Source organism: Cebus imitator, unplaced genomic scaffold, assembly GCF_001604975.1.
Source record: "Cebus imitator isolate Cc_AM_T3 unplaced genomic scaffold, Cebus_imitator-1.0 Scaffold108, whole genome shotgun sequence".
NCBI lineage: Eukaryota > Metazoa > Chordata > Mammalia > Primates > Cebidae > Cebus > Cebus imitator.
This window is the reverse complement of record NW_016107423.1, coordinates 3,462,299-3,477,546: the sequence shown is the minus strand read 5'-3', so window position 1 is coordinate 3,477,546 and position 15,248 is coordinate 3,462,299. Positions and strand designations below refer to the sequence as shown.

General features: G+C 32.7%; 1 protein-coding gene across 9 annotated transcripts in view; it reads right to left on the bottom strand.

The window, feature by feature from the left end:
* The window catches only part of NBEA (neurobeachin), a 707,023-nt gene that overhangs the window by 448,180 nt on the left and 243,595 nt on the right, over positions 1-15,248 (bottom strand). For 8 of the 9 annotated variants that reach the window (XM_017537954.2, XM_037741813.1, XM_017537951.2 and 5 more), the window contains 2 exons: positions 7,662-7,816; positions 5,274-5,400 (listed from right to left, as the gene is read on the bottom strand). In XM_017537954.2, coding sequence (XP_017393443.1) covers positions 5,274-5,400; positions 7,662-7,816 — 282 coding nt within the window. The remainder of the gene's footprint in view (positions 1-5,273; positions 5,401-7,661; positions 7,817-15,248) is intronic. The other variant, XM_037741815.1, reaches the window with a different exon arrangement.

Genomic DNA, 15,248 nt, shown 5'->3' with positions numbered 1-15,248 from the left:
TGGGGAATATAGAGCTAGATGAAGAGTTCTTAGATAAGACACCAAAAGCATAGCTATAAAAAGGTAAAACTGACAAGTCAGACTAAAAAAAATTAAATTTTTCTCTGCTAAAAACCCCATTGAAAAGATGAAACAATGAGCTTGTCTAGGAGAAAATATTTGCAAACTACATTTCTGAAAAAGGACTTGTATTTGAATATACCAAAAACTCTCAGAGCTCAAAAGTTTAAAAGTTATCTAATTAAAAAACAGGCAAAAGACATGAACAGACAATTCATGAAGGAGATATTAATGATGGAAAATAAGCATATGAAAAGATGTTCTGCATCTTTATCCATTAGGAAAATGCAAATTCTGACCACAAGAAGATACTATACACCTATTAGAATGCTAAAAGAGAGAGAGAGAGAGAGAGAGAGAGAGAGATAAAACCAAGTGCTGACAACAATGAGGAGAAACTGGACCACTGACACATTGCCACCGGGAACATAAAGTGGTACAGCCACTCTGGAAGATAGTTTTGCAGTTTCTTATAAAACTAATCATATACTTACCATAGAGCCCAGTAATCTCATTTTTGGGTACTTAACCCAGAGAAATAAAAATGTATGTTCACATAAAAACAAATGTCCATTGTAACTTCATTTTTAATAGTCCAAAACTGGAAAAATCTTATATGTCCTTTAGTAGGTATATGTTTAAACAAACTGTCATCCATACCATAGATTATGACTGAGAAATAAAAAAGGAACATACCATTAAATAATGCAACAACTTGGATGGATCACATGGTAGTATTTTTAGTGAAGAAAGATAAATGTCAAAATGTACCTCTGGAAAGTGTATGAATCCAAGAAGAAATAAGAAAAATTAGAAAAAAAAATATTGAATATAAAAAATACTACATTTGTGCAATATAGGTAAAACTGTGCTTGGAGGAAAAGTTATGGCTTTAAATGTTCACATACTGTATTAGAAAACAAGAAAGGTCTAAAATCAAAGATCCAAGAGAAAGGTGGGGAAACACCTTCTGTAAAGGATAAGATAGTAAATATTTTAAGCTTTAAGCCATATTGTCTCTATTGCAACTATTTAACTCAGTCACAGTAATGTGAAAGCAGTGATAGACGATACATAAGCAAATGGGTGTGGCTGTATTCCAATAACTTTGTGTACAAAAACTGGTGGCAGTATGATTTGGCCCATGGTTCACAGTTTGTAAACACTCAATCTCAGTTTCTAGTCTAAGATACAGAAAGAAAAAAGCAAGCAAATCTGATCTAAATAGAAAGAAATAATAAGAGCAGAATTCACATAACAGAAAACAAAAAAATAAAAATTAATGAACCAGTATCATTTTGGGGGGGAAATCATAATATTGAAAAGCAATAACCATTCTGATAACGAAAAAATGAAAAAAACAAAAATTAACAAAATCTGAAATAAAAGAGGGAACATCATTAAAGATCATATTTATATTTTAAAATATTAATAATACAATTTAAAAATTATAAAGAACTTTATGGGAATAAATCCAACAACTTAGATAAGATGGGTAAATTCACTAAAGACCACGATAATAAAAGAGATACAAAAATAAATATACTATCTGGATACTCACTTATCAATTCCAAAAACTGAATCTATGATTTAACTTTCTCAGAATGAAAATTCCAGGCAGAAATGTCTCTACTGATGAATTCGCAAATATTTTAGGATAAATAATACTAAAGCTACAAGTGACGTTATCTCATGGCTAGAAAATAATAAGTAAACTACAGAAAGTGTTAGATCTATCATGTGAGTTTAGAAAGATCTAAAACAACTCAGTGAGCTTACTAAAATTAAGTGACAAGATTATAAAATATAAAATCAATAAACATACACAATTTTCCTTTTTTTCAGTTTTATTGAGGTAAAATTGACACAGGCAATCATGGGTTTGCTATATTTTAAGATAAATTAATTGCATACACTATGTACTCTTTTTTTTGGTCTGGCTTCTAACTCCAAATTGAAAATTTAGAGCAAAAAATTGAATATAATATTATCAGACATGAAAATTTAAAAGACATAAAAATAAGTACAAGAGCTTTACAATGAAAACTACAATAAGTTGCTAAAAAAATTAAAGATATCAATGAATGACAGACAATTTCAAAAGTCTGACTACTCAACATTAAGATGAAGAGTTTCCTCAATTTTACTCCTAGTGTTTAGCCATGAGAAATGAAAATTTCTGCTCGTGCCAAGACGTGTTTTCAAATATCTACAGAATCACTGTTTATAACTACACCAAAATGGAAAAACCCAGATGGCTATCAACAGGTAAACAGAAGAATAGATTATTGATAGCCATATAATTGGATATTACCTAGCAATAGAAAGGAATGGACTACTCAGAAAGACATCGATAAATTACAGACCATTACATTGAATGAAAGAAGACAGACACCCAGAAAGTACGTACTGTTGATTCCGTCTATACAAAAACCTTGAAAAGGCAAATCTAATACACAACGTTAAAAAGCACTTCAGTGTTTCCCTGGGGCAGAAATGGGAGTGAATTAACAAAGGGGACACACAGAACTTTCAGATTATGGGTATATTCTACATCCTGATTGTGGTATTGGTTATATGGAGGCACAAACTAATCAAAACTCCTTAAAATGTAAGCTCAAAATGAGGGCTTTTTATTGAGTTGAAACAATATAAACCATTTCAATGTAGTTTATCTGAAAACTTGAAAAAAGAAACATATGCAAAATATTGAATTTCTAAGAATAAATCAATTTAGAAACATGTAAGACTTATACATAGAAAATTAAAAATCATTACTGAAAACAATTAAGACCAAAGGAAATGGAAGGAATATATGATGATCACAGTTTGTAAGTGACAGACTGAAAGAGACCTACCTATACAGCCCCAGTTGCAATAGATCCAAATATTCCGTTACTTATGAAAACCCCAGCAAGGTGTTTTTAAAAAGGATATTGACAAACTAATTCTAAATACAAATGTAAATACAAAGCATGAAGAATAGCTCAGACTTTCTTGAGGAAAAATAACAGGGTGAAAAATAACAGGGTGAGAAGATCTAACTCAACCCAATCATTATTAAATCTAAGGCTAATTATGATGGCGTGGGTTAAAGACAGACAGAGATGAAGCAAAACTGTTTGCCAAAGCATAATCGAGTATATATGAAAAACTAATTTGTGACAAAAGTGACAGAAAAAAGGGAAAAGAAGTGTCTTTCAAATAACTGGTGTTGGGTCACCTTCATATACCTATTACTCCTACCTCATTATATTCACAAAAAATTCCAAATGGATTACACATCTAAATACAAAAAGGAAAGAAGAAAGCAGCCAGAAGGTAAGGCAGGGAAAATGAAGACAAAGCTTTTACAACACCGAAAGCACTAAACAAAAAAGCAGTTAAGTTATAAAGGGAATTTACTTAAAATTTACAACTTCTGTTGACCAAAATAGACTGTATTAATGATAAGAAAAGCCACAGAATGAGAGAAGATACATGTATGACATAATCATCAAAGGGCTCATTTTCCAAAAATTAATAAGAAAAAAACCAAAAACCCCCATAATTTTAAAAAATGGACAAAAGATTTCAACAAGCAAATCACAAAAGAAGAAAACAAAAGACCAATGTATTCAAAAAGTGCTCTCCTCATCAGGAGAATGCAAACTAAAAATACAATGGATTGCCACTAGACTTCCACCAAAATGGCTAAAATGACAGAGACCAAAAATACTAAGCCCTATCAAAGATATGAGGCAACAAGACCTCTCATAATCTGCTGCTGAGTTAGTAAACTAGTAAAAGCACTTTGGAAAACCATTTGGCATTATCTAGTAAAACTGAACATATACAGACACTAGGAATCAGCAATTACCCTCCAAATTATTTAACAGGTATGCATATTAATCTGAGTACACCCACGTAATAGTAGTACACTCAAAGTAATTATGTGGCATTATCTATGTAACAGTATTATTTGTAATAACTTAGAAATGAAAATTACCAAATGCCCATCATCAGTAAAATGAATTAATAGATTATGGTATAGTCACATAAATAAATAAAAGTAGAATAAGAATGAACGAACTATTGTTATATGCAACAACAGTGGATGAATCTCATAAAAATAATATTGAACAAAAGAAGTCAGAGACAAAGAAATACATATCATGTAGTTACATAACATAAAATTCAAAAAGGCTATTCTAGTATTAAAAGTCAGGGTAAGGAATTGGGGGAAAAAAAGCAAGAACAGGGACTGGGGGAAAAGTACAAAGTAGGGGTTCCTGGCGTACAGTCTATTTGTTGGCTTGGGTGATGATGAGTGTGCTCATTCTTTCAGTGAGCTTTTATATTCTTTATTTGTGTTATACATCTATAAAAACTGTTAATACATACAAAAACTGTGTGTGTGTGTGTGTGTGTGTGTGTGTACATGTGCACAATTTTACTTTAAGAATGATGGGCAGTCTCTTAACAGATAATACAACGTTTGCTTATTCAAGTTCCAATGATATTATATGTATCATTGTAGATTTATTCTGAAAGTTGGTTGGTTGGTTGGTTGGTTGATTTATTTATTTATTTATTTGAGATGTAGTCTCGCTCTGTCACCCACGCTGGAGTGCAGCAGTCCACTCTCAGCTCACTGCATCCTCCACCTCCCGGGTTCAAGCAATTCTTCTGCCTCAGCCTCCCAAGCAGCTGGGATTACAGGCATGCACCACCACATCCTACTAAATTTGTATTTTTAGTAGAGATGAGGTTTCACCATGTTTTCCAGGCTAGTCTCCAACTCCGGGCCTCAAGTGATCTGCCCACCTCAGCCTTCCAATGTGCTGGGATTACCAGCGTGAGCCACCATGCCTAGACTGAAACTTTATATTTTAAACTTTTATCACCCCACAACCTGCCTGATTTTATCATGTTACCATTTGCACATGTTTAACCTTTACTGGAAATAGTAACATGCAGTAAATGACAGTGAATTACTAATACAACAGTAAATATTTTAAAATCACTGAAGATCTCTGCTTAGACTGAAATATTGTATCACAATTTTTTATACGCTAACTAACCAAAAATATTGGAACAATTGTGAAATGTAATCACAAAATACATAATTGATCTACATTCTCAAGAACTTTTGCTATATTTTTATATTTTTGTGTACTCTTTCACAACATTTAAAAAGCATAAAATGAATAAATACAAATATTCATACATACCTCATATTTTCAGCTGAATCTTCTGGCATTGGAGCAACAGTTTGTACAGCTGGAAGGTTTTTGCTGGTAGCACCATTCACAAAACTAGAAGAGGAGGAAGAGGAGGAGGACCCTGAATCCACGGCACCTGTTCCCAAAATAATAATTTTTAGCCTTAAACATAAATTTATTTAAAAAAATTTTTTTAATTATACCATTACTATCTGATTTTGAAAGAATTACTCATCAGAATTTCAAGACAGAATTTGATAATTGATCATTTGGTCATTAGTAAGTATGCTAATAAATATAATTTTAAATAGCAGACATTGCATTGAAATCTAATTGATTTACTTACATTAATCTAACAAAACTACATACTACAAATGGGGTATAAATAAAAAACATCAACAAATGAAAAAAATTTTAGATAAAATGATGCTGATAAAACAATGCAAATTTAGGTGTGAAAAACTTATCTTTTTATAGCTACGTTGTAATATTTTTGGTTTTCATCATTTAAGACATAGTTTGCAATGAACTGTCTGAGCATAAATTTGTGATGCTGCAGCATCAAATACTCCTTTTGATAAAATCACTGCTTAAGGGGGACTATAATGAGTTATAATTGTACCTGGTCTTAAAATAATGAGTGTTCCCTTAATAATATGAGGATGCCATTTCAGCAAAGAATTTTTTATAATATGCCACGTAAGTATTTTAAAGAGTTGTGGAGTTGAGGGACATCTAGTGTTCCTAAATATTATCATATCTTATACTAATTCCCATAAAACTGAATTGCTTACTGATATTTCCACTATAACATTTTATAGCACCTATGTGCCAACATCTGAAATGAACAATATGCCCAGTTTAGATGTTGGCTCACCATTTATTCACACACACACACACACACACACACACACACATATATATTTTTTAAAAGTTTATCACTTACACTTTTATTTCTCATTGTAATATATACTTATACTATCATAAAAACTCCTGCTACCATCACTTTCCATATTTATTAATTCTTAAAACAGAAATTAAAAAGAAAAATCATGACTTGTCTCAATAAAGATAAAAAAAGGTGGTTTCATTATTCATTTACCTAACTCCTAACAAGAATAAGGACTTTATTCAATCAGAAATACTAGATGTAGATTTTTTTTCCTGCTATATTAGCATATTTTTAAAACCTTTGTACTTTTAAAGTATATACTTTAGTCAAAGAAAAACAGTCTTAATTCTATTTCTAGAAAGCTGAACGAGTATAAAGAATGAAACTCTAATACTGGAAAGACTTTAAAGTCTTCAGACAAGCCAGATAGAAATATTTATTTACAATACAGATAAACAATAGATGACCTATGTTTTGACCGAATGTCATTAATGACATTTATTTGCTAATACAAATATTCTTAATAGAGTACATTCTACTTACTACAACCCCATAAATGTGTTGTTCATGGTATGTCAGACTCAGGTGGTATGATCAACAAGATAGATACAGAAAGCACAAAAAAGAGCTATGAAATTAATAAAAATGGGAAGAATCTAAGTAATGATAATAAATGTAAAAGTTCAAGGCTATACAGTTTGGAGAAGAGAAGACTACTATAGTCAGGGAAGAAAAGTCAGGGATCATCTTGCGCTGTATAAATACCTAAAATGGAATCACAAAGATTTGGGTAAGGATTTATTTAGCTAATAATCAACAGGAACATTTCTGGTAATTTACAAAAAAAAAAAAAGTTATTTTAGGCAGACTTTTAATATTTGTCAGAATTTGAAATTTTTTGTTCCTAGATTCATTAGGAATTTGTTGGGCAATGAATTGGATCAACTTATAATCTATGTATATGAATTAATTCAATGTCAAACAATGGTTCTTATTCACATGCACTTTTTATCAAGTTGAGGCTCTTACATATTGTCAAGGTTCTTAGGGGAGCTCTGCCTTCCTTAGGGGATTTAGCAAAGAATATATGTTAGGATTCAACCAATCAATGTCCCCAAGTCCGCTTTCTATCACTAACATTTTTAGTACATCTTGATATTCGTGATACATTGTACTATTTTTATATATCAAACTTCAGTGTTCAAATTATCCTTTGCTTCTGCTCCCCAAATATCTTTCAATAATCTGATTTCACTCTGAAAATAAACAGCACTGTTTTGAGAAGACTCAAAACCAATACTGCCCTCTAAAATGACCGCTAAAAAAATGCACTCTAGAACTATAGACAAATTCTAAAAAGTCATAACACAAAATATAACCTTCTTAAAAATTAAGATAATCTTAAATGATTAGGGTATTTTAATTTTGAAGATCAAATAAGCAGAAAAATGAAGATATAGAAAACATAAAAAGATGAGTATCACAAAAATATATAAGGACAATACCTGTTGTATTAATCATACTTTTTGGTGTAGCTCCAGTAGCAGCAAATATATTAGAGGTGCTGCCTGTTGGCAGCCCACTTCCAGCAGTAGTGGCTCCCACAGTGGTTACAGCTAAACTACCTGGAGGTGGCTTCTTTACAGGCACCACAACACTCCTACAAAGAAAGGAAGGATTGAAAACAACAAACATGAGGTTGAAGATGAATTTTAATCCCACTGCAGTAGATATACACAGTCAACATCAAATTTCTCCCTCTTTCTTCTTTTAATTAGAAGTAACTTTTTTAAGTCCTTAGTCTAGCTTTGTCAGTGAAAAGGATATGGACATAAAGGATATATTATAAAGCCTGCTGACTAATTGATTTGGCCAACATTTACGTAGACTTTGGAGTCTGCAAACCTTTCTTAAAATGGCATATGGACTGTGATCATAAATCTGGGAATACTGAGAAATGTGTGCTAAAGTTGGGAGATTTTGCCTATGCATGGAGAATTTTTTGCAAAATATACATAAAATGCCCATCTGATCCATATCACATTCTCCATATATAAAATATTCATAAATATGTGAAAACATAAAACATTTGAATGCTACATTCTTTTTATTCTTTTTCTTTTTTTTTTTTTTTGAGACAGAGTCTTACTCTGTCACCCAGGCTGGCATGCAATGGTGCGATTCTTGGCTCACTTTAACCTCTACCTCCTGGGTTCAAACAATTCTCCCATCTCAGCCTCCCAAGTAGCTGGGATTACAGATGTGTGCCACCATTCCTGTATTTTTAGCAGAGACAGGGTTTTGCTAGGTTGTGAGGCTGGTCTCAAACTTCTGACTTCAGGTGATCAGTCTGACTTGGCCTCCCAAAATGCTGCAATTACAGGCATGAGCCAACCATGCCTGGCCTTTAAATGCCAAATTCTAAAGTTTCTTTATAGTAAAGCTGACAATTAAACCAAGGAATAATAAATAACATCTAAGAGCATAATAAGGTTATACTTTACTTTTCTGAAGAAAATTGATTTGCTTTTATAGTAGGAACATTGTCACAATGCAAGAGAACAGAGATGATAGAGAGACATTTGGTTACAAGTTTAATTTTTGAGCCTTGGTTTACTTAACAGAGGAGTTCAATACATCCCCAGGTTTCTTTAGCATATTTTAAATGTATTTCATTTAAAAATTTCTGAATTTGACATTGTGTTAAGGTTAAATGACACACAAATGTGGATATTAGTCAATTTTTAAAACTGTTTACAGTTTTAAAAAGAAACCTTAAAGAAACTACTTCTCTAACTTAACAAATATCTAAACTTCCTTGCAGTAAAGGTTAGTTTATAGCACTGCAAACTTCATTTAACAAATATCTTCCAAACCTGACTCAACCACCATTGAATTAATTCATCTACAAATAGATGAGCTATTTCAATCAAATGTAATGCTTGGAAACTGGTGACTGACAGTACCAAAATATCCAACTTGGTCTATATCTTTTTAATGCATCTCAATTTGATAATTATTCAATAAATAAAACCTACCTAAAGAAAACTACATCAGTGGTCCATTCTCAAATATGCCTGTTGCTTAAACTTCCTTAATACTAACACTTTTTTCTCATAAATGAGTGGTTTTGTTAATATCTTCAATGACTTCTTTAATATTCATAATCTAAATTTGCAGTAATTATTATTCTTAATTTTAGAAGTACTTAAAATTTTTTGTGTGACCAAAGGTATTATAATCTTAAATGGTTTTACTCATGCCAAAAAAATTTCTTCACTATCTCCTTCTAGGTAATATCTTCTTTTTTAATTTAAGGATATTGGAGTCAAGTTCTTCAGATTCAACCTTTAACTCTCATCTACCTAACTACTTAAAGCACACATTATGCTTTCAATCCCTACATTGACAAGTCCTCATCTAATTCAGTGAGAGGCAGTGTCACATTGCAGAACATAGGATGTGGACCATATTAACCATCTCACCTGGCCTAAATACTATTTTTAATGCTGCAGGGTGCTAGTTTCTTTTATAAATCTATTGTCATACATTGAACATATTTGAATGTATTTATTATTAACAGTAAAAATAGGACACTTTTAGTTTCAAGTTTATTCCCACATTAATCCAAATGCATGTCTCTAGAAAACTTTCTTTGCTTGTAGCCCTTATTTATAACATCTAATGCAATCTTCCAATTGTGGAAAACTCACCAAAAGGATATTTGTCCTTGTACCCAAAATAAAGTTTTTACTTTTTGCTAAATTATGATCATAATATTTCTAATGTGCAAAACTTCTCATTGCTAATTTCTCATTGTAAACATTTAAAAAAATTTAATTAAATTTTATTTTAAATTCCAGGAAAAAAAAAAAAAGACTAAGGCTTAAAAACTGGACCACTCTCAAGCTATATGGTCTTAATTTGCTTTCAGTGTAACATCATAAGACTAATGCTACCTCCTTCACATACAATTGGAAGATTAAATGAGATCATATTTAGAAGGAGTTTGTCAATTATGAGGTATATGATAAATGTTAATAATTGTTACCACTGTCTAAAGTGAAATATATTTTTTGTGTATCGGATATAAACCATCTACTTATAGTTACCTAAATAAAGATCAATAGAAAAAAAGAGAATGCTAATATTTGGGATTTGTCATCAAAATTATCCTCTAAACTTATAAGCTAATGTGAGATGTACTATTTCATTGGCTCTCCAGCAAGACAACAAAACTATCAACTGTTGATTTGAAGAGAATTCATTAGCGAAACTCTAATGCTCTTTTTTCTATATCTCTCATGATTTTTTTTTAGGACAACATCAGACACAAAGCTTTTTATATACAGATAAAGAATCATGAGCTAATTAACAGTGCTATAAGATGAATTTGTGGAAGGTAGAAAAACCATGACTAAAATTTTCTGATCTGTTGATCATTACTAACTTTGAGCAAAAGCTCTCTCTAACAGACTGGTATCTTGTCAAGTGTGGAAGCTATGAGAAATAAGTTAAATTATGAAAAATAAGTTATGTGAATGATAGAAAAAATTATAGCTCTAAATCCTGTAATTATGACTTATAAGTAAAATATAGAAAGGTTAAATGCCTACTTACTAAAAATCTGAAAACACTGACTTAGTAGCAATTGATGTGAAAGCTTCCAGATATTCCATTGCTTGTAAACTCAGCAGAGTTTGATAGCATGGCACAGAATTCTGACATTACAGACCTGGGTTAGAATTCTACCTTTAGCAGTTACTACATGGTATTGGGCACACAGATCTCTCTAAGCTTCATTCTCCTCCCCATTAAAATGAGATGCATAATGGTAATATCATCATAAACTTAAGACTGCTTATAAAGATTGTTATAAAAGTATGTGATAAGATTGTTATAAACATAAAAGGAGATAACACCTATGAAGTACTTAGCACAGCACATGGAATGAATATTTTATTCATTTTAGCAGCCAATACATTTTAGCTATAATTAGTATTGCTATGGCTCCTAAAAGCGCTAATATAGTCCTGGTCCACATCAGCAAAAATACCCAGACTGAAAGAAGCGATAATCCTCATATACTCTGCCATTGTCACTTCTCATAAAAAAAAAATCCTATGTGTAACTTTAAGCACTATATTTCAAGAATAAGGACAAACAGCATCATGTACATAAGAGAACAGTTAGGATGACAGTTGATCTGGAAAACAAATTATGTGAGGAAAGGCTGAAAGGACAGAAAATTACAGTAAAAGGGTGAGAAAAAGTTATAGCACTTTTTTTAAAAATTTGAAGGTATGATAGGAAAACAAAAGGAAACTTCTATGTACCTCAAAATATCAAAATAGGGACCAAAAAGAAGAAAAAAATCTCTGATAATTTTTATGAACTCCAGTTTCTAATCACTGATGTGTTCAAATGGCTGAGATGACCAAGTTACAAGAGTTTAGCTGAGAGAAGCAGGAACCTGTATTTGACTGATTTCTCAGATATTTTTCTTAATCTACATTATGAGTTCGTAAGAACTATTTCCCCGTTGATTCAGATGGCCAGACTGTTTACTTAGGATTAGAGGACTGTACATTCTTGCCCTTAATATTGTTTCTTCACCAGTACTAGCCATTTCCTTTTATGTCAAACCATTCTCTTCCTAAGCAATTGATTTTAGAATTAATTTGAAAGTCCACACTTAACAATATGTGTTGATAAATTATCTTTCAGAATGTTACTTGGTATCAGCAACTATTTATAAATGAGAGTAAAAATTTTCACCCCTTACAAAATCTTCGATCAGATTGTTACAAAACATTTCACACTGGCTATCTATTCCATCTACACCAAAAAAGTCTTACCTATAAGTCTAGGGACCTACTGTGGGTAACTATTTAGGGCACATAAATACACTAAAATATACACAAATTTTGTTGGTACATTTTCTCTAGAGTGAACATATAGTTTACTGGATTTAAAAAACATATATAGCCACAAAAATATTACAAGCTAAACTAAATTATTCAGATATTATATTCTTCTTCTTTTATAATTGCTGTTGATCCTGACAGATACCTTGAATCCTCTACTCCAGTGGTCCCAAGCCTTTTTGGTACTAGGGACTGGTTTCGTGGAAGACAATTTTTTCTCAGACCAGGTAGGGGATGGTTTTGGGATGATTCAAGTGCATTACATTTATTGTGTATTTTATTTCTATTATTATTACATGATAATATATAATGAAATAACTATACAACTCATTGTAATGTAGAATCAGTGGAAGCCCTGAGCTTGTTTTCCTGCAACTAGACAGTCCCATCTGGGGGCAATGAAAAATAGTGACTGATACGGTTTGGCTGTGACCCCACTCAAATCTCAATTTGAATTCCATCTCCCAGAATTCCCACATGTTGTGGTAGGGGCCCATGGGGAGGTAATTGAATCATGAAGGCCTGTCTTTCCCATGTTATTCTCATGTTAGTAAATAAGTCTCATGAGATCTGATGGGTTTATCTGGAGTTTCCACTTTTGCTTCTTCTTCATTTTCTTTTTCCACCACCATATAAGAAGTGCCTTTCACCTCCCACCATGATTCTTAGGCCTCCCCAGCCATGTGGAACTGTAAGTCCAAGTAAACCTTTTCTTACTTCCCAGTCTTGTGTATGTATATATAAGCAGTGTAAAAACAAACTAATATAGTGACAGATCATCAGGAATTAGATTCTCATAAGGAGTACTTAACCTTGATCCCTTGCATGCACAATTCACAGTAGGGTTTGTACTCCTATAAGAATCCAGTGCCACCACGAATCTAAAAGGAGACAGAGCTAGGCAGTGATACGAGCAATGGGGGGCAGCTGTAAACACAGATAAAGCTTGGTTTACCTGCCCACTGCTTACCTCCTGCTGTCTGGTTCCTAACAGGACACAGACTGGTTCCAGTCCATGGCCCAAAGGTCCCACCCCTGCTCTACTCTTCACATTCTTTACCAATTGCATTTTTTTAAAACTCTCAATACTATGCTTTCCACACAATTTCAAACTTCTATTACACACTTTTAAGACTATAAACTGCAAGAAAGTGGGTAATTCCTTTATACTACATAGAATCTGTATACACTCCAAGGTTATAAAGGTTATCATCAAAATGGTACAAGTCAGGACATGTTTCAATCTAATTCACTTAACAAATTTTTTCATTAAGTAATTGATTATATGATTTTAATAAATTGACTGATATGCAATACATGTAAGTATGAATTTTTTCATCATTGAATTTATCCTATCTAAAAGCTAGAAATTTGAGGTATGATGTATTCACTCATTCATTCAATACATATTTATTGGGCACTGCAATGTGTGTGGAACTGCCTTAAGTTCTGGAGATATAGCAATGTACAGAATAAAATCCCTGCCCTCATGGAACTAACATTCCAATACAGAGAGACAGCAAATACAATAACATAAATGAGTAAATATAGTATATCAGATGTTAAATGCTATATGAAAATTAAAGCATAAATAGGAAGCAGAAATGCTGTTGAAAGGGTGGCTCAGAAAGATTGTCAAAAAAATGGTAGTATTCGAAAGAACACTGAAGGGGGTGAAAGAATACGCCAGCAAGCTCTCTAGAGAAGAACATCATAGGCAGAGGCAACAGTACAAAGGCTAGTGTGACAAGAGAACACTGGTGACATGGAGAGCTGCAAGAGATGAGGTAAGTAAGAGTGCTCAGCTCACAGGGCCTTGAAGTCCATTGTACAGATGCTGGCTTCTACTCAGAGTGGGATGAGAAACCATGAAGGCTCATGCACAGAAGAGGGATATGACCCTAGGTTATAACAGGATCACTCTGGCTGCTATGTCAAGGATCGTCCTAGGAAGGACAATGGTTACTGTGGAGAATGGCTAGGAGACTACAATAATACAAACAAGAAATGATGGTGGTTTGAACAGGAATAGCAAAGTAAAATCTGGTGAGAAGTGATTCAAATTTTGGCAATATTAAGAAGGCAGAGCAAATGAGATTTAAATAATAACTGGATGTGGACATTAGAGTAAAGTCAAAGATTATGCATAACCCTTTGCCTTAAGTAACAGAAAGGACAATTTACCATTAATTAAGTTAGGGAAGAATGTGGTTAGAGCAGCTTTTTAATGCTAATTTTTATACGTCTTTTTAATCATCCAAATAGCAATGCTGAATATGCAACTGGAAAAATGAGTCTCTAGTTTAGAAGAGAAGTTTGAATGAAGACATAAATATGTGAGTCATCAGCATATAGATGCTATTTAATGTCAGGAGAGTGGATAAAATTGCCAAGGAAGTGAATGCAAATGGATAGAAGTGGTATAAGGATAGAGTACTGGTGGTCTCCATTAATCAGTCCACTAAATTTTGTAAAAACAGGGATACTATCTTATCAGTGTACATCATGGTTTGCCTTAAGTATAAAGTGAGAAACTGAAGGTAAGAAAGAGATTTTATACAGTGATTCATTAAGGCAAGTGAGTTTTATAATTATTCATGGCACACTATTAAGAATCCCTTTCTTTCTGTTCCCTTCTGCTGTTTGAGCACTAGCAGGGGATTACACTGACAAGTTTAGGGGACATAAGACAAGTAAGATGTGCCCCATGCTCTGGAGATACTTTAAGGAATATGACAGACAAACTGACTGGGCAATATCTTATAATAATTGACCTGGTCAGAATTATTATGCCCAGGAGCTTTCAGGAACACAGGCTGTGCACTATCAAGGAAGAGATGGCTGAAATGAAAAAGGATCAATAGAAATTAACCAAGGAGAAAAGTGCATACAAAAGTTCAATGGTGAAAACCTAGCAAGGCAAAGAGATATGAAAAAACAAGGTAGGTTAAAGGAATTGCTTTAGATACTTCTGGCTGGTGAAAGGTGAGGAATTTCTATTCCAAACTAAAATGTTTCTCCTTTATTATATAAATAACAAGAATTATTTCAGAATCTCCATCAGCTTCACGTTTAAGAAAAATGACTATGGCATAAATGTAAAAGATAGATTTGGGGTGAGAGAGGAAATGTGGAAATCAGGAGGGCAATTAGGAGATAACAGAA